The sequence below is a fragment of the Callithrix jacchus genome, chromosome 5 (assembly GCF_049354715.1).
Source record: "Callithrix jacchus isolate 240 chromosome 5, calJac240_pri, whole genome shotgun sequence".
NCBI lineage: Eukaryota > Metazoa > Chordata > Mammalia > Primates > Cebidae > Callithrix > Callithrix jacchus.
Genome location: NC_133506.1, coordinates 59,485,853 through 59,506,192, shown reverse-complemented (window position 1 = coordinate 59,506,192; position 20,340 = coordinate 59,485,853). Strand labels below are relative to the sequence as shown.

Below are 20,340 nucleotides of genomic sequence, written 5' to 3'. Positions count from 1 at the left end.
AAAATCAGCCGGGCAAGGTGGCACACACCTGTAATCCCAGCAACTCAGGAGGATAAGTCAGAAAGAGAATCACTTGAACCTGGGAGGCGGAGGCTGCAGTGCACCAAGATCGAGCCATTGCACTCTAGCCCGGGTGACAAGAGCAAAACTGCATCTCAAAAAATAAAAAAAGAATGTATCATAACAAAACCACCAGAAATGTTTGTAAAGATTCATACAGAAAGATAGTCACCTCAAAGCAATATCAGATTAAAAATTTGAGAAAATCTAAATGTCCAATAATCGGTCAACAGGTGAGCAGCGTATTTAACATGTCCAAACAATTACAGAATGCTACTAAAAACTAACATTCTTGAAGATTCAACCAGAATAAAAAATTCTCACTAACTGTTTAGCTTGAAGAAAAGGTGACTTTAAAGACAACATGACTAAAGACAGCATGACTTTAGTCTTGTGCAAGAACACAAGTTGAATTTACGAGCTAACAGCAGCGGCTCCTCAGCAGCAGGCCCACAGCTGCTGAGGGCCCTTCTTACATCGAATGTCACACTGAACACGCATTACTTGATATAAAATTTAAAAATATTTTATTTTAAAATTATTTATTAAATAAATTTAATACATTTAGTATTATAATTTCTTTAAAGAATTTTTTGAGATGGAGTCTCACTCTGTTGTCCAGGCTGGATACAGTGATGCAATCTCAGCTCACTGCAACCTCTGCCTTCTGGGCTCAAGCAATTCTCCTGCCTCAGCCTCGGGAGTAGCTGGGATTAAGGCACCCACCAGCACACCCAGCACATTTTTGTATTCTAGTAGAGACTGGGTTTCATCATGTTGGCCAGGCTGGTCTCGAACTCCTGACCTCAGGTGATCCACCCATCTCAGCCTCCCAAAGTGCTGGGATTACAGGCGTGAGTCAGTGCACCTGGCCTCATTAAAATGTTTTAATGGCCAAGTACAGGTGAAACTTTTGACTGAAATGATCACACAAACAAAACATTATAATACAGTCTGTCTGAAGCTCGAATCCCCACTCCCTCAGGAGGCGCCAGCCCTCCTGAATGTGAGAAGCAGGAAGCACCCACTTACCGGAGTTAGGGCACTCCTGCAGCGCCTTGGCCATGAGCGTGTTTGCAATGTTCTTCAGCCCCGCACGGTACTCCAGCCGCACTGACTCCAACCTGGGAAGACAGGCCCCAGGAGGTCCCACAGCCATCTACCAATAGCGCACATTCTGGGAGCTTCTGAGAAGTCCCATCTGAAAGGGGTCTCGACCCAGTCACAGCAGCAAAAACTGCATTCCCTGCATAGCAGAGTTCATCCACCAGAGAAGCAAGGCACTGGTGCCCACATCCCTGCTAGCCCCACCAGCAACCGCCCCAAGGCAAGACCTCAGATCCTGACACTGTCCAAGATGCAAGTGAGGGCATCCAGAACAATCAAGACCAGCCTGGGAGAGCCAGGGCCATCCGAGGCACCCAGGAGCTGCCCGTCTGCAGCAGTGCCCCCGCAGTGCTCCAGCCCTGTCACACTGAACTGGAGGCTGCACCTCCATGAACAGAGCCTGCACCTGGCAGACTCCTGCCCACTTCCAGGGCCCTCCAGCCACCTCCTCTATGGAGTCAGTATTCTGGGATCCATGCCTCCTTCGCCCCAGCCATCATTAACCCCTCTCTCCCCCAGACCCCTCCATCAGAATACAAATTAAACTGCATCAAACCATCTAGAGGCCTGTCACAGTACCTAGGCCGGATTCTCCCAAGGCAGGGACCATGATTTTTCACGGCCAGCACCTACAGCCCTCCAAGCTCCTGAGCCTGGAAACGCCACACAAGTGACTCCACACACGCAGCTGGGTAAGGACGGCCACATGATGGGTGAGCTGTGCCAAGCACCCAGGCTGCCTAGACCCACCAGGACTCACCACAGTCCAGGGTTCTTTGGGTTCTTCAGACGAGACTTTTCCAGAATGGCCCGTGCTCGAGTAAGCTGCCCAATCTTCTCCTCCAGCCGAGAGAGGAGCAGCCACAGGGCTGTGGAGTGGGGACACTTCTTCAACTGCAGCCAACAAGTAAGAGAGCAGCTCAGGTGGTGCCTATGAAGAACTGGGACATAGCCACGCCCAGCTTCTCATCTGTAGTGGCTGAGCAAGTGCCTCAGGGCAGCCTGTGTCCATGGAAAAACACCCCCATGCTCTCTGCATTTATGGCTTCAAAGGTGTGCAGTGGTGCTATGTACCTGTGCACAAAGGTATATATACACTTCAGGCGTGCCACGCTCTGCACTGCTGAGGGCAGGTGCGCAGCTTTGTACAAGGAAAAGCACAGGACAGTGAAGGGACCAGGGTTTGGGTCCTGAGTCCGAAGCTCCATCAGCTGTAACTCCCCAGCCCTCCACTTCTCCTTGGAGGTGAAAGGCCGTGACCCTGCACCGGGGGGCTCAGTTCTGTGAGCGCTGGGTCAGCGGCAGCCCCGGGTGCAGGCAGAGACGTACCCCCTGGTTGTAAGCTTCCCGTGCCTTCTCCATCAGCTCCTTCTGCTCCTCGATCTGCCCCTTCATCATCCACAGCTTGGGGAAGTCCTCGTAGTGCCTCAGGGCCTCCTCACACAGGTCCTGTGCGGCCTTGATGTTGTCCTGCACCCACTCCAGCTTCACAGACTTCATGAACACCTGTGGGGCAGACACGCATGGTCACGTAGGACATTGGCTCCAAGGCACATGCTTCACGTTACGCTCATCCTCCACTCCTCAACACTGCTACCTGCAGTACTGTGTGTACTTTTGTAAGATTTCATAGCCCGTTTGTGTACACAAATGTTGGGGATAAATGCATGTTTTAAATTCATATCACAAAAATAAGCGTGTGCTGAGGCCTAGTTTGCCTGCTGTCATGTGACTCCCACCACCACCCAAGTGCACAACGCACCCGATGCCCAGCCCAGCCCTGCCTGCCCCTGCGCACCCGGGCAGTGGGGGCACTGCTCCGCGCCTTGGCCAGCAGCCTCCGTGCCCGCTCGTACTCATCATTCTCAGACTCCAGCTTCACAGCCGCCAGCCAGATCTCCTCGCTGTTGGGGTTGGCCTGGAGGACAAGTACAGCAACGTCAAGAGGGGTCAGAACACAGGGACCAGCGCTCAATCACATTAATCAAAAGCAGGCAGGCAGGAGGGACCCAGCCAGGCCTGGCTTTGCTGCAGGAGTCTGGTCCAAGCCTTTCCTAGGGAGGAGATGACAGAGCAGACTCCAGCCCAAGAATCCAGACTCACCTGGAACACACAGGCCCATGTTCACTCTGGTACAGTGGGGAGGCCTCCAAAGCACTCAATCGAGCAATAAAAGGGGTGGGTGCAGGGCCATCTTATTCAGGATCCACCCATACCCTCTCAAAGCCCCCGAATGGGTCACTCACATCTTATACTGGTAGACCCACCACACCCAACCTCCCTCCTTCCCCTGAGCTTGGTGAAAGGAAGCCAGCTGTCCTGTCCCTGTGAGTCCATGTGGGCAGGACAGAGAACCCCGAGTATGCCGCTGACGTGGAGAAGGCACCCACAGCCCGAGGAGGCTTACACAGCCCAGAGTCCAGTGGACACCCAGGCTCTGCCCTCAAAGCCTCCCCGGGGCTGGTGCTCAGACTAACTCTAATCAGCATAGCCACCCACTGACCATGCAAGATGACCACATCACAGACCTGAAAAGCAGCCCCAAAATGACGGGCAAGGAAAGCCACCTGACAGGCAGCAGACAGCAAGCAGACAGAGCAGATGCTGCAGTTACTCACAGAGTGATGCCATCTCAGAGAGGCAGCCGAAAGCAAAAGGTTCAACTTGGTGTTTGCTCAGGGAAGGGCACACTCTATGATGTTAGCCTGAGCCACAGTAAACAAACTGACATTTGCAGCATTCTATTGTGTATTAAAACCATCTGACGAACACTGTATCGTCATAAGGTATTAGGGTATCATACGTGACGATAGAAACAAGGTACATAAAAAGAACCCACACGCCTCATGGCAAGCAGGCACCCTCAGGCCTGGCTCAGTGAGGCTGTCTGCATGCGTCCACTCACGTTACGGTGCCCTCAGGCCCTGTGTGACCCCGTGGCTCTATGTTCTGAAACACTGAGCCCGTGGTCACACTGGGTGGGGAGACCAAGAGGTAAGTACCTGCCAGTTGGGCTGCCTTCCTGCTCCTCTCAGGCCCCTTCACGGCCCGGCTCCTGGCGGGGACTCCGGGGAATCCCAACCACAGCACGTGCCACGTTTGCATGGAGGATTCTTTCAGGCCCCAGCTGGCACCCAGGTCAGCTCCTGTGTGGACAAGCCCCTCACCGCTCAGGCAACCCTCACCCACCTGGAAGGCCAGAGCCAGGATGCTCCTTGCTGCGGGCACATCCCCCGCCAGCCACTTGGACTTGGCGCCCATGAGCCACAGCACCTCCGCTTTGGGGCAGTGGGCCACAGCCCTCTGCAGAAGTGCTTCCAGGGACTCCCTGCAAGACAGAGGCCACGGGCACCAAAGTCAGGGCCATAAACCAGAACACACATCACACTCAGCCATGGCGTGGGCGCCAGAAAGACAGTTACTGCTCCAAAGTTCGATGCTATAAATGATTGACCAGATTTTACAATGGGGAGAGTGTGGGGAAATCTTTCCTCTCAATAAAGGTTCTAAAATAAACTACTGAAAAGGGTTCTACAAAGCAATGCATTGTTTAAATAGCAGAGCTGGAGAGAGGAACTTCACAAGAGACCCTTTTACAGCCATGTGTCCTGGAGGCAGCAGCAAGTTCCATCTGTGACAGGGGAGGCTTTTCATCTTGAGCCACAGAGCACAAGCACACCCGGACCCACCGATAAAGATTTTGATCCCAGGTGGACTCTGCAGGCATCCGAAAGAATGATCTCATAGAAAGAAAGTGATTTTAGGTCATTATCGAGCAAAACCACCAGCCCTGGGTATCAGGCCTGATGCCCCTCGTGTGGCCCACCACCCACAGTCACATCATCTTGCACCAATGACCCCTTTGGGCCTCAGTGAGCACAACAGCAAGACAAAGTAAGCACACACAATCACACTGTCTGGAGAAGGGCCGGCCAAGCAACTGTGCTCCCCGAGGATGAGCTCCCTAGCTGCTGCCTCCCCTCATCCCCAAGAGCCTGCGCTGAGGAAGAAGGCAGAGCAACAGGAGGGCACTACCCACTGTGCCCAGGGGGAGAGGGCAGCAGTTCATCCAGGCTGAGACCTCAGCCCACGCCCGGCACCACCCTGTTCTTCACTTAGACTGCTCCAGGTACCCTTATACAGAGGGGCACCATGAGAGCCTTTCAAAACATCTCCAAACACTGAGAAACACCAGACCAGCTGGTGGGTATGTGAGAGGGCCAGGGCTCCAGGAGGACACATGGAAAGACGCCCTGAAGACAGTGAGATTAAATAATACCAGAAAAGGAAAGAGGCAAAGGGCTCAACTTTCTCAGCTGTAGCCCCAGTGAAACCAGCAGGGCCTGTCCTCACCCGGCATAGGAGCATCACCGAGGACCTGGGAGAGGATGGACGGAGGGTACGTGGGGACGCAAGCCCAGTGACCTTGAGAGCTACCCATTTAAAACAATAAACTGCAATGCCTAATTTAATCAGCATTTACAGCCAATAGAACTGACCTGAAAGATTTTTTCAATTAAAGAGTACAGTTAAAGAGAATTGTCAAGGACCTCCTCTAAGCACAAAAACAGTCAAAACCCAAAGCCAGCACAGCTTAAATGGAAAGAAAACACGCCTGCCTGAGCCCAGATGCTGCCCCTCCCACCACTGCAACCAGTGCTCAGGCATGAGCCACGCAGGCTCAAGCCTCAAGCCTACACCCTGGCCACTCCTCAGGCTACAGGACACTCGGCAGGATGGGCCTCCTGGATTCCTTGGTTTCTCCACTATAAAACACTAACAGTCCTATCCCAGAAGGGGCTATAAAAATGGATGCAGTTGCAGAGTCCCAAGTGCCATTAAAATCTTCATCACCATCAGAGGGCCAGGCCTCCAATGGGCACAATACTGGATGTGCAGAGATGAGAGGGTTAAATTCAGGGCTACACAAATGGAGGTGAAGGTTTCATTAGCACACTGGGGCAGGCAAGCCCCACCACATACCGAGTGCCATGGTTCTTCTCGAAGTACGCAGCACGCAGCCACACACTCTTCTTGCTGGGGAACACTTGCAGGGCGTAGGCGTATATGGCACGTGCACACTCCAGGGCATTGTGGGCCACACACTAGAGTAGAGAGACAGATGTGCGAATGGGCAGCCCAGAACTGGCCACAGAGCAAGTGGCATGATGCCCTCCCCAGCTTCATACAATTCTCAATGATGGTATCTGCTAGAAGATGTACAACGGTGTTTTATCTCATCAGAACCACAGTCCAGGCCGGACGCAGTGGCTCACACATATAATCCCAGCACACTGTGAGGCCAAGGAGGGCAGATAATCTGAAAATGGGAGTTTGAGACCAGCCTGGCCAACATGGTAAAACCCTATCTGTGCTAAAAATACAAAACTTAGCCAAGTGTGGTGGCAATACCTGTAATCCCAGCTATTCGGGATTCTAAGGCAGGAGATTTACTTGTATCTGGGAGGCAGAAGTTGCAGTGAGCCAAGATCATGCCACTGCACAATCCAGGACCAGGAAACCACACTCTGGGCACAGAAAACACTGCAGTTCTTACTCCAGAATTACAAGCACTTTGAAAAACAGCTATGCTTACTCCAGTGTATGTGAAAGAGACAAACCAGATGATAAGGACGAGAACACTGAAAAAGGAACACACGGGGCTGCCTGCTGGTCTCTTGGCGTGCAAGAGGTGCACAAGCTTCAGGTGACGGAGGTGTGTACACACGCACGCACGCACACACACACAGCTGTGGCAGAGATACATGCACACATGCACACAAGCGCGTGCACACACACACACACCGGGCTGTGGCCGAGGCACACATGCACACACACACGCACACAGGGCTGTGGCCGAGACATGCACAACACACACAGAGCTGTGGTCAAGGCATATGCACACATGCACACATATACACGGCTGTGGCCGAGGCATATGCACGTGCACATGTGCGCGTGCGCGCACACACACACACACACACGCTGTAACTGCAGATCATATATATTGGTTTTTTTTTTAATTAGGTATAGTTGCCAGGTACAGTGGCTCATGCCTGTAATCTCAGCACCTTGGGAGGCCAAGGCAGGCAGATCCCCTTAGGTCAGGAGGTTGAGACCAGCCTGACCAACATGGTGAAAACCTGTCTCTACTAAAAATACAAAAATTATCTGCGTATGGTGGCACATGCCTGAAATCCCAGCTACTTGGGGGCTGAGGCATAAGAACTGCTTGAACTCGAGAGGCAGAAGTTGTAAATGTGCTGAGACTGCACCACTGCATCCAACCTGGGCGACAGAGTGAGACCCTGACTCAAAAAATAAATAAATAAATATAGGTGTTGTATATATTTACCATGATAAAAAGTTACACTCATTAGAAACCTGTAAAAGACAAGTAAATACAAAGAGAAAAACCCATCCACTCCAACAGCACTTTAGAAGGCTAAGGCAGGTGGATCACCCTGATTGAGGTCAGGAGTTTGAGACCAGCCTGGCCAACATGGTGAAACCCCATCTTTATAAAAAATACAGAAATTAGCCAGGCATAGTGGCACACACCTGTAATCCCAGCTACTTGGGAGGTTGAGGCAGGAGAATCGCTTGAACCCTTGAACCCAGGAGGCAGAGGTTCCAGTGAGCTGAGATCACACCATTGTACTCCACTGGGTGACAGAGTGAGACTCCATCTCAAACAAAAAACCCCATGGGGCAGGAGGATGGCCCAGCTCTGGGTTGTGCCACACAGGGTGCAAAAGAACCATGTGTGGCCAGGCGCGGTGGCTCACACCTGTAATCCCAGCACTTTGGGAGGCCAAGGCAGGCAGATCACGAGGTCAAGAGACCATCCTGGTCAACATGGTAAAACCCTGTCTCTAGTAAAAAATATGAAAATTAGCTGGGCGTGGTGGCACACGTCTGTAGTCCCAGCTACTCCAGAGGCTGAGGCAGGAGAATCACTTGAACCCGGGAGGTGGAGGTTGCAGTGAGCCGAGATTGTGCCACTGCACTCCAGCCTGGTGATAAAGTGAGACTCTGTCTCAAAAAAAAAAAAAAAAAGAACCACGTGTGTATCACACGGACAATGCCAGGATCCCAAGGACCAAAGGAGGCCAATGCAGACGGAAGGAAGTGAACACACACAGATGAAGGAGAAAGTGAAGCTCTTCATTACTACAGAATTCCAACTGATAAAATGGAGGAGAAACTTCACAACATCACCACGTGTGCATGACCATGCACAGTGACACACCTGTAATACTATACATTTTGAGAGGCTGAGGTGGGATCACTTGAGCCCAGGAGTACGAGACCAGCCTGGACAACATAGTGAGACACTGTTTCTACCAAAAAAAATTTTAATGAATAAAAAAAGATTTTTAAAAATTATCATTTAGCAAACACCATAGAAATAACTGATCAGGCCTAGAAGCATCATTAATGGATCCTCAAAATACTTATTAATAAAAACAAAGAAACAAACAGCAACCATACAGTGGAAATGCCTGCACCAGAGGGTCAGTGCTGAACAGGTGCACACGTCTCTGTTGTGATGCATCAAAAGAACCCAGCACAACCCAGAGGAGACACCACAGAGACCCAGGTCAAAGAGGAGTCTACAGAATCGCTGGCCCATGGTCCTCAAAAAAATTCAGGCTCATGATGGGCGCAGTGGCTCACGCCTATAATCCCAGCACTTGGGAGGCCGAGGCGGGTGGATCACGAGGTCAAGAGATTGAGACCATCCTGGTCAACATGGTGAAACCCTGTCTCTACTAAAACTACAAAAAATTCACTGGGCATGGTGGCGTACCTGTAGTCCCAGTTACTCAGGAGGCTGAGGCAGGAGAAATGCCTGAACCCAGGAGGCGGAGGTTGCAGTGAGCCGAGATAGCGCCATTGCACTCCAGCCTGGGTAACAAGAGCGAAACTCTGTCTCAAAAAAAAGAAAAAAAAAAAAATTCAGGCTCATGGAAAACAAAGGCTGAGGTTCTCTTCCAGACTAACCTGAGGATGACCCTGTGTTCTTCAACAGAACACAGTCGGTTTTTCTTTTGCTAAAAGGACACAGAGACAACGGGTGAGACTTTCTTTTTTTCAGATAGGGTCTTGCTGTCACCCAGGCTAGAGTGCAATGGCACAACCATGGCTAACCATGGCCTCAAACTCCTGAGCTCATGTGATCCACCCCCCTCAGCCTCCTGAGCAGGTGGGACTACAGAGGTGTGCCACCACGCCTGGCTTGTTTCTGTAAAGATGGGGTTCTGCCATGTTGCCCAGGCTGGTTTCAACTCCTGAGCTCAAGCGATCTGCCCACCTCGGCCTCCCAAAGTGCTGGGTTTACAGGTGTCAGCTGCCATGCCCAGCCTGCGGGTGAGATTTGAGTAAGGTCTTCAAGTTACATGACAGTACTGTCCCAACATTAATTTCCTGATTTTGATAACTGAGCTATGGTTGTGTAAGAGAATGTCCTCTTTTAAAGTAACACACACCAAAAGTGTTTAAAGGTAAAGTGCATCACATCTGCAACTCACTCACTGTCAAACTGTTCCAGGAAAAAAGTAAGAGGTAAGTGCATGAGTATGAAGGGAATAAGAAAGCAAATGTGAGCTGGGCGTGGTGATTCACATCTGTAATCCCAGCAACTCAGGAGGCTGAGGCAGGATGATGGCTCAAGGCCAGGAGTTTGAGATCAGCCTGGGCAAAAATAGCAAGACCCCATTTCTAAAAAAAAGATTTTAAAAACTAGCTGGGTGTGGTGGCATGCCTGAGTAACCCCAGATACTCAGGAGGCTGAGACAGGAGGAGCCCTTGAACCCAGAGTTCAAGGTGGCAGTGAGCCATGATCGTGCCACTGTACTCCAGTCTGGATGACACAGCAAGACATCTCTAAATAAGTAGGCAAATATGGTAAAATGGGTAAATTATAAGGAACCTGGGTAAAGGACACATAAGAATTCTTTGCAGACTTTTGCAACATTCCTACATGTCTGAAATTATTTTTATTTCAAAAAGGAAAAGAGGACTATATCTGCATTAAATACCTTAAACGGCTAGGTACTGTAGCTCAGGCCTGTAACCCCAGCACTTTGGGAGGCTGAGGTGGGTGTATTAGCTGAGGTCAGGAGTTGCAGACCATCCTGGCCAACACAGTGAAACCCCCTCTCCACTAAAAATACAAAAATTAGCCGGGTGAGGTGGTATACACCTGTAATCCCAGCTACTCGGGAGACTGAGGCAGGAGAATTGCTTGAACCTGGGAGGTAGAGGTTGCAGTGAGCTGAGATTGCGCCACTGCACTCCAGCCTGAGCGACAGAGTGAGGCTGTCTCAAAAAACAAAAAAACCTTACAAATGTTTACTGATTTTGGCCCTAAAATCTTTTCTCTGGAAACCTATTCTAAGGAAATAATCTCAAAGGAGGCAAAAGCTCTGTGTGCAAAATGTTTTCTGAAATGCAATTTACAGTAGAAACCAGGGAACAGGGACAACCCAGATGTCCTAGCAGTAGCAGCTACAACAGCTGTGACCCGACCACACCCAGCTCCCAGGCCTGTCCACTTACTATGTGACCTTGGATAATGTGCTGGGCTCTGTCCATTCAGTAAGAATTCAAAACATGAGCTCTTCACTTAAACTTAGGTTAACAGGATGGGAGTGGTGGCTCATACCTGTAATGCCAGCATTCTGGGAGGCCGAGGCAGGTGTATCACAAGATCAGGCATTCGAGACCAGCCTGACAAACATGGTAAAAACCTGTCTCTACTAAAAATATAAAAATTAGCTGGTCATGGTGGCGTGTGCCTGTAATCCCAGCTACTCAGGAGGCTGAGGCAGAAGAAACACTTAAAACTCAAGAGGCAGAGGTTGCAGTGAGCTGAGATTACGCCACTACACTCCAGCCTGGGCGACAGAGCAAGACTCTGTCTCAAAAGAACAAAAACAGAAACAGAAACACAAAAAAACTTAGGTTAGCAGAAAGCAAGCTGTACTCCTTATGAGCGCAGCTACACGCAAACAAGTGTATGTGAAAGTTTTAAAACAGCCTACTAGTTAAGGTGCCTGCCGTTCCCACGAGCAGAGACTCCACGATGGGGACAAAGGCCCCTGCTGCCAACTCACACTGTCAGCATCCTCCATCCAGGTGTGCTTCCGATCTTCCTCCTCAATCCCAATTCCAATCACGGCGCGCATGACGGCCTGGCAGGTGGCCACACTCCCAGCCCTGTCACATTCCTCGGCATCCTGAAAGAGGAAAACAGAAATTATTTTTGATTTTGGAAATCAGATCTGCAGATTCCCAACAGGGAGCATGGTGTTCCTGGATGGTCAGACTGAGAAACATCAGCATGAGATGCTTATATTGCCTAGCAAGGAGCTGAGGAAGTGAATCTATTGCACACCAATCGGAAAAAAACAGAGAAATGTCGCAAAGGACACAGACACACTGTTCACCAGAAAATAAAAATACAAACAACGTTTTTTTTTTCCTAGCCAATCAACATTTTATTTTTCAAGTCAACACCTGCACAGATGTTACTGTCCACTTCCTGACCCTAGTAGGGGGTCCCACTATACTTGGACCACCCAGAGGAGCTGTAAGGAAGCCCCTCATCTCAAGACACAGAGCGCATGCTCACCAACTCCAGCGCTGGCGCATGTGCTGTGGGATCCCTGCTCTCCTGCATCATGAAAGGCCAGGCTGAATGGGGCAAGGAGCAGTGAAGGTTACACAGACTACAGTGACCTAAGAGTGTAACTACTGGCCTGACCCACCGCCCCAGGTTTACTTTTTACTTTCCAGACCAGAAGCCTCCCTAAAGCTTGGCCAGTGCCCATGGGATAGGAGGAGCTGGCAAAGGGTGGGGTTGAGCTGCTAAGGACAGGACACAGCAAGGAAATAAAGCAGAGGCAAGACAGGAGAGAAAAATTATAAAGTGCCTGAACTAAACAACCAAGTGGGACATAAGGGCAGAGCAGCACAGATCCCTGAGGATAGGAGGAAAAAGAAAGGGCCAGACCACCAGGGCTTGGGGCATAGTGGAATGAGAATAGAGATAGGCAGGGAGGCAAGCGCAGGCTGTGGGAAGGACTTCCCTAGCCCTGTTCACATCTGCTAACCCAAATGGAAAATTATTTACAAATTTAAAACCAATCCTAGGCACAGGTACTGCACCATGCCCAGGACAGCAGGCAGGCAGGCAGAGGGTGGAATGGCTACCATCCAACAGCCAGCTTCCCCACGCACTGCCCCTCCCCAGAGTGGTAGGCAAAGGAGGAAACAGCAACACTCCTAGCCAGGAAGCCCTCCTGTGCCTGCAGCTCCTTCCCGAATGGCTCATGGCTCTGCCAAGGCCCGAGCTTCTTGGTCTGACTGTACCAGAGAATGGGTGTCAGGCCCCAGGGGTGCAGCATCAGGGGGTTTTAGGGGTATCTCTGGCTCCAAGCCCAGCTCTGCATTCAGCTGTTCCAGCTCCGCCTGATCCAGCAACTCAGAGTCCTCAGTGGTGAGTGCCTCTTCTTCCTCTCAGGGGCAGGCAGGGGCTAAGGTGAGTCCTGGGAAATAGGTGGGAGAATGGAGGGGGAGGGGGCCAGGTCACTTTCAGCAAGCCAAAGTTGGGGTGACAGGGTGCTGGGCAGAGCAGTGAGGTCACCACTCACTGTCTCGGGGCTCAGTGTCTCCACCGGTCCTCCAGGGGTGCATTTCACTCCATCTGAAGGGGACCCTGCCCCAATGAAGTGCGTGTTCACAAAGTTGAAGGGGGGATGAGAGCCAAAGCAAGGTTTCCTTAGCTGCCGCATCTTCTTCCTCTTCCTGGGAGTCCAGGGCTTGCCTTGACAGGGCTTGAGGACGGCCCAGTAGGTCTTCAGGAGGGGCCAGCTCTGCCTCCTCTCCCTCTCCTAGGTCCCGGCTTAGGGTCTCCTCTGGCTCACTTGGCAGGCTCTGCTGGTCCAAATCCTCAGAGACATCAGTCAGTTGCAGAGTTGTGGCCCGGGATACAGAGAAGCCACCACTCTCCAAGATAGAAGCCTCCTCATCTCACAGTTCTGAGTCTGTAATGGCCAAAGCCAATGCTGTTTTCTTCACATCCACCACTGGGGAGAAGCCAGCCAGCTCTGCCATGCTTTCACTCTCTGTCTCTGCCAGTGGCTCATCACCTCCTGGGGGTGCATTCTTCCCCTGCCGCTTCCTCTTGTCATGTTTGTGATGCAAGGCACTGGCTTCTGCCTTCATGCTGTAGTCCAGCTGCATGAGCAGGGGCTCCAAGCGAGTGTACACCCTCTGGATCAGCTCATGATAAACCACTAGGGGCCACAGCAGGATACTCAACAAGACAATGTTGGAAATCATAATCCCTGGAACATAGTGTCCAAGCACAGCCAACACAGCACAGCCAGAGCAGACTCGAACACAGAACTGAGCTGGATTCTGCCTCTTGTACTGCAGCAGCTCCTGTAGGTGAATCTGGAAAGTGAGCCAGCTCTTAGCCAGGTATCTGCACAACTCGGGCACACTCAGCAGGTGCGATCGGGCGCCTGACCCCACACCCTCACTGTCAGAGTGTGGCTCGTCCGGGGATGATGCTGAAACATCAGGGAGAAAGCAAGGCTGCCAGAGATCCAGCAGAAAATAGGCCAAAAGTGAGATGCTGAGTAGGAAGAAGGCCGGAGGGACGAGGAAGACAGCAACCAGAAGAGGCTGTTAAGTGCAGCAGCCGCGACCAGGCTGTGCAGCGGCTTCTCCCACACCAGCAGCTGCTGTGCCGCCACCAGCACCGCCTCCCAACTGCGGAGCTGCAGCCACAGCGTCCTGGCCAGGCGTCCCACCGCCTTGGCCGTGGCCGCCGCCTCCTCTGCCTCGCCGGTGGCCTCACCTATGCCTAGGCTCAGACCCAGACCCAGGCCTAGGCTTAGGCCCATCCCCGGCCCCCCACTTGCACCGGTGTTACCCCCACCACCGCCACTCGCCATAGCCCCGCCGCAGCCGCAGGCGCGTCAGACGGAACACAAACAACTTTTAAACATGTGGAAATAAATGTAAACCTTTTTTATTTTATTTTTATTTTTTGTATTTTTTTGAAGTCGGGGTTTCACCATGTTGGTCAGGCTGGTCTTGAACTCCCAACCTCAGGTGATCCGCCTACCTTGGCCTCCAAAGTGCTTGGATTACAAGCGTGAGCCACCACGCCTGGTTCTTTTTTTTTCTTTTTTGTATTTTTTTTAACCCATTTTATTTTTAAGAGACAAGGTCTCGGCCATGTGTGGTGTCTGAGGCCTGTAATCCCAGCACTCTGAGGCCAAGGAGGGCAGATCACAGGTCAGGAATTTGAGACCAGCCTGGCCAACCTGGTGAAACCCCGTCTCTACTAAAAAAAAAAAAAAAAATTAGCCAGGGGTGGTGGCAGGCCCCTGTAATCCCAGCTTACTCAGGAGGCTGGGGCGGAGGTTGCAGTGAGCCCAGATCACACCACTATACTCCAGCCTGGGTGACAAAGCAAGACTCCAACTTGAAAAAAAAAAGAGGGAGAGAGAAAGAGAGACAAGGTCTCCCGGCCATCACTCAAGCTGGAGTGCTGCGGTGCAATTATAGCTTACTGCAGCTTCCAACTCCCAGACCCAAGGGAGCCTCCCATCTCAGCCTCCCGAGTAGCTAGGACTACAGACATGTACCAGCATGTCCATTATTACATTATTTTTGTAGAAACGGGGTCTTCTCCTTATGTTACCCAGGCCAGTCTTAAACTCCTGGTCTCAAGTAATTCTGCTTTAGCCTCCCAAAGTGCTGGGATTAATGCATAAGCAACCATGCCTGGCCCCATTCTTTTTTTGAGACAGGGTCTTACTGGGTCACCTAGGCTGGAGAACAATGGTGTCCTCAACTCCTGGGCTCAAGTGATCCTTGGGCTCCCAGAGTGCTGGAGATACAGGCATGAGCCACCACACTCAGCCCCCATTCTTATTTTCAAGATGCTAATTAAACAATTCTAAGTTCCATTTTGCACGTTTCAGATGAGCAACACTGAAACATTTGCTGACTGGCTCACGTGGTGATGATGGGCATAAATCTCCTAAGAAGCACATATCTCTATGGAGGGCAAGTTCTCATTCTCTATCAAAATAAAACATGCACATATTTGACCCAGCAGTTCTACTTTAAGGCATTCATCTTACAAATATATTCCCACAAGTGCAAGACAATGTGTCTACCAACCAGAGTCTGCCAAGCCAGCCAGAGCGACAGGGTGCAGGGGCACAGGCACCACCGTGGCGCACCAACCTGGGGGACCATGACATGAGCGAGTGAAGTACCACAGGAGCCAGGTGCCCCCACACCCTCTGGGCCCTGCCAGCACCAGAAAACCATCCCAGTCAGAAAACAGAGCCAAGAGCAAGTATCTGAGGCAGAGATGCTGGTGAGAAGGTCAGTGCTGAGAACTCCTGGGCAGGTCAGTGGGCAATGAGCCAGCATCCAGACCTCAGTGCCTGCAACAAAGGTGCTGGCTCTTACTCCATGTACAGTCTCTACTGAAGGCACACGGCTTCTGAACCACAGTAAAGTCAAACCATGGGAAGTCAGGGGCCATCTGTATTTGTGAATCATGTATCTGATAAGTGACTATATCCAGAACCTATAAAAACATTTCTTACAACTCAATAATAAAACAATAGACAAAAATAATACATAGACAATAATAAAGACACAATCCAATTTAAAAGTAAAGGATTTCGATACCTCCATGCTACAACATGGAGGAACCCCGAAAATGCACTAAGTTAAGGCCAGTCACAAAAGATCACATATCGTGTGATTCCACTCACAGGAGGCCCCCAGTGTGGGATGGTGCATAAGCCACATGCATTCAGTGGAAGTAACACTTTGACTCAAACCACTACTGTTTTTCATTTTCACCAAAGTATTCAATAAATTACATGAGTCATTCAACACTTTATGTTCAATGACTTTGCTCAACTGTAGGCTAAGGTAAGCATGTTTAATGTAGGTTAGGCTAAGCTATAAAGTTCAATAGGTTAGGTGTATCACATGCATTTTATTTTTTTATTTTTTGAAATGGAGTCTCACTCTGTCACCCAGGCTGGAGTGCAGTGTCACCATCTTGGCTCACAGCAACCTCTGCCTCCTGGGTTCAAGCAATTCTCCTGCCTCAGTCTCCCAAATAGCTCAGATTACAGGTGCTCGCCATCAAGCCTGGCTTATTTTTTTGTATTTTTAGTAGAGATGAGGTATTACCATGTTGGCCAGGCTGGTCTTGAACTCCTGACCTTAAGTGATCTGCCTGCCTCAGTTTCCCAAAATGCTGGGATTACAGGCATGAGCTACGACACCCAGCCTCAAATGCATTTTAGACTTACGATATTTTCAGCTTACAATGGGTTAATCAGGATGTATAAATTGAAGAGGATTCATATACAAAATGTCCAGGAAAAAAAAGTACAGAGAAAGAAAGTTAAAAAGCAAGGTTAGACAGGTGTGGTGGCTCATGCCTACAATCCCAGCACTCTGAGAGGCCGAGGCGGGTGGATCACCTGTGCTAAGGACAGGTGATTTTGCCAGCCTGAATGACATGGCAAAATCACATCTCTACAAAAAACACAAAAAAATTTGCCAAGCATGGTGGCGCACACCTGTAGTCCCAGCTACTCAGGAGGCTGAGGCAGGAGAACTTCTTGAGCCCAGGAAGCAAAGGTTGCAGAGTCAAGATAGACTGCACCATGCACTCCAGCCTGGGAGACAGAGCAAAACCCTGTCTCAAAAAAAAAAAAAAAAAAAGGCTATAGAGGTATGTAAATGGGGAGCAACAACTAATGGATACAGGATTTCCTTCTGGAGTGATGAAAAGGTGCTAAGATTGTAGTAACAGATGCATAACTTTGTGAATACACTAAAAACCACAGAATCATAAACTTTAAATGGGTAGCTTTTATGATATGTTAATTATAGCTTAATTAACCACCTTTGGCTGGGTATGGCAGCTGATGCCTGTAATCCCAACACTTTGGGAGGCTGAAGTGGTAGGATCGCTGGAGGCCAGGAGTTTAAGACCAGCTTTGGCAGCATAACAAGGCAAAAAGTAAAAATAAAAAAATTAGCCAAGCATGGTGTCACACGCCTGCAGTGCCAGCTACTTGGGAGGCTAAGGCAGGAGGATCACTTGAGTCCAGGAGATCAAAGATGCAGTGAGCCATGAATGCACCACTGCACTCTAGCCTGAGCAACACAGCAAGACCCTGCCTCTTAAAAAAAAAAAAAAAAAGAAGAAGAAAAGGAAAACTGTCATAAAATAAAACATAAATAATAATTTTTTAATCTTGTTTTTTTTTTTTTTTTGAGACAGAGTCTTGTTCTATGGCCAGGCTGGAGTGCAGTGGCACGATCTCAGCTCACTGTAACTCTGCCTCCCAGGTTCAAGCGATTCTCCTGCCTCAGCCTCCTGAGTAAGCTAGGACTGCAGGCATGTGCCACCATGCCCAGCTAATTTTTTTTTTTGTATTTTTAGTAGCGATGGGGATGTTCTCTACTAAAATATTGGCCAGGATGGTCTTGATCTCTTGACCTCCTGATCCGTCCACCTCGGCATCCCAAAGTGCTGGGATTATAGGCGTGAGCCACCATGCTCAGCCAGAAATAATAATTTCATTATTCATTTTTCTTGAGAGAAACATAGCTCAGTGGGTGACTCCTTAAAAAAAGGCAAAAAAGGGCCGGGCACAGTGGCTCACGCCTATAATCCCAGCACTTTGGGAGGCCGAGGCAGGTAGATCACAAGGTCAAGAGATCGAGACCATCCTGGTCAACATGGTGAAACCCTGTCTCTACTAAAAACACAAAAATTAGGTGGGCATGGTGGCCCGCGTCTGTAGTCCCAGCTACTCGGGAGGCTGAGGCAGGAGAATTGCCTGAACCCAGGAGGCGGAGGTTGCGGTGAGCCAAGATCGTGCCATTGCACTACAGCCTGGGTAACAAGAGCGAAACTCTGTCTCAAAAAAAACAAAAACAAAAACGGGGGGGTGCAATTAAGGCCGGGCACGGTGGCTCACGCCTATAATCCCAGCTTTGAGAGGCTGAGGCAGGTGGATCATGAGGTCGGGAGTTTGAGACCAGCCTGACCAACACGGAGAAACCCAGTCTCTTCTAAAAATACAAAATAAGCCGGGCATGGCAGCACATGCCTATGATCCCAGCTACTTGGGAGGCTGAGGCAGGAAAATGGCTTGAACCCAGGAGGCAGAGGTTGAAGTGAGCTGAGATTGCACCACTGCACCACTCCAGCCTGGGCGAGACAGCAAGACTCCATCTCAAAAAAAGAAAAAATAAAGGCATAGAGGGAACCCAAGCCCTACTTCCAGAGTTAGACAATCTTTGGAGACTTTTTTTTTTTTTGAGATGGAGTCTCACAATATCAATCAGGCTGGAATGCACTGGTGTGATCTTGGCTCACTGCAACCTCCGCCTCCCAGGTTCAAGCGATTCTCCTGCCTCAGCCTCCCGAGCAGCTGGGATTACAGGCACCTGCCACCACACCCAGCTAATTTTTATATTTTTAGTAGAGACAGGGTTTCACCATGTTGGCCAGGCTGATCTGAAAATCCTGACCTTGTGATCCGCCCACCTCAGCCTCCCAAAGTGCTGGGATTACAGGCACGAGCCACCATGCGTAGCCCTTTCGAGACTTTTCTACAGCCTAAGTCTACAGAAAAAGCTAAAAGTCAGGGAAAACCAAGGTGGGCAGATGACTTGAGGTCAGGAGTTGGAGACCAAACTGGCCAACATGGTGAAACCCTGTCTCTACTAAAAATACAAAAATTAGCTGGGCGTGGTGGCAGGTGCCTGTAATCCCAGCTACTCAGTTGGCTGAGGTAGGAGAATTGCTTGAACCTAGGAGGTGGAGGTTGCAGGGAGCCAACATCACACCACTGCACTCAGGCCTAGGTGACGGAGCAAGACCCCTACTCACAAACAAAAACAAAAAGGCAGGAAGAAGAGTAAAAGAAGCCGCAAGAGTTCCTGTCATTCTCTTTTAGGTGTACGGTTTCTACTAGAAAAGAAATGCAGTCAGGTGTGCACACACTGAAAGGGCTTCAGAAGCATTCACCCCAAGACGAACTCTAGGCCTTGAATCTATCAAGAGTGACAGTAGGCATGCCCAGGTCCTTCAGGGCCCAGCCACACCTCTGCTTCTGCGGCCAGCCCAGGACTCCCCAGCACCATTCAGCAGCCCCCAGGCCCGTGCAGGACTCTCATGTGCAGCACGTACACTGTGAAAGCAGACACCGCGACACCTGCCTGCAGCCTACCTGGATCCACTGCTCTCGGTTGATCTCCACCCCGTTGGCCCGCAGCGAGGTGATGGCTCGGTCAACGATCTTCTCCACCATCTGAGTGTTCCCATTGGCTTCCTCCAGCTTAGCAGCTGTGATCCAGATATGTCGGTCTGTAGGGATGTTCTCCCTCGCTTTGTTCAAGACCTTGCGGGCATTTTCATAGGTCTCTAGTCTTGCCAGAGCAAGCCAGAGCTACACGAAGAGGACACCAGAAAAAGGAGAGGACACAGTGCTGCAGGGACAGCTGCAGGCCAGACAGCAACCCACCCTCAACAGGCCCCCAGTGTGGCCACCACGTTCTTCCTTAGCTCTCGAGAACCATTTGAACATAGCCTGAGAAGTGTTCACAGCAACATTTCTCACCTGATCAACTGTTCTCTTATGCTTCTGACTGACTTAGTGACTAGTGAGCATGAAAAGTTGGTGAGTGTGAAAAGATTCTCAGTTGAATGCTCACAAACACTGCCTCCAGGCGCACAGCACGCCAGACCTGATACCAGGGTCCTGGCACAGATAAGCAGGACGAGGCTACTGCCTTCATGGGCTAAACACATAGAAAGGCGTTCAGTCTCCTGGAGTTCCCAGACCCCTAGCAATGTTGACTCTGCAACATTCCATCCCTAAAATGTGTACGGGCTTTATTTATTTTTATGTAAATAAAATAAGATTAATTTTGTTTGCAGAATTTCACAATACCCCTTAACATAATTAAAGACATACTGAGTATCATAAAACCAAGACTAAAAATCACTGCACAGAATGCTGTAAACTGGAATGCTTAAAACCAAAGAAATCCCACTAGCTTTGAGGCAAAGAGCAGACATGCGGGGCT

The 20,340-nt window shown here is 50.1% G+C and overlaps 1 protein-coding gene and 1 pseudogene across 2 annotated transcripts in view; both read right to left on the bottom strand.

Annotated features, from left to right (window-relative positions):
- The window catches only part of PRPF6 (pre-mRNA processing factor 6), a 54,673-nt gene that overhangs the window by 4,218 nt on the left and 30,115 nt on the right, over positions 1 to 20,340 (bottom strand). For both annotated transcript variants that reach the window (XM_078372186.1, XM_035302976.3), the window contains exons 11-18: positions 19,482 to 19,700; positions 11,289 to 11,411; positions 6,151 to 6,272; positions 4,357 to 4,495; positions 2,966 to 3,085; positions 2,497 to 2,673; positions 1,928 to 2,061; positions 1,093 to 1,184 (exon numbers count right to left, since the gene is read on the bottom strand). In XM_078372186.1, coding sequence (XP_078228312.1) covers positions 1,093 to 1,184; positions 1,928 to 2,061; positions 2,497 to 2,673; positions 2,966 to 3,085; positions 4,357 to 4,495; positions 6,151 to 6,272; positions 11,289 to 11,411; positions 19,482 to 19,700 — 1,126 coding nt within the window. The remainder of the gene's footprint in view (positions 1 to 1,092; positions 1,185 to 1,927; positions 2,062 to 2,496; positions 2,674 to 2,965; positions 3,086 to 4,356; positions 4,496 to 6,150; positions 6,273 to 11,288; positions 11,412 to 19,481; positions 19,701 to 20,340) is intronic.
- On the bottom strand, positions 12,374 to 14,279 carry LOC103793000 (reticulophagy regulator 2 pseudogene; annotated as a pseudogene).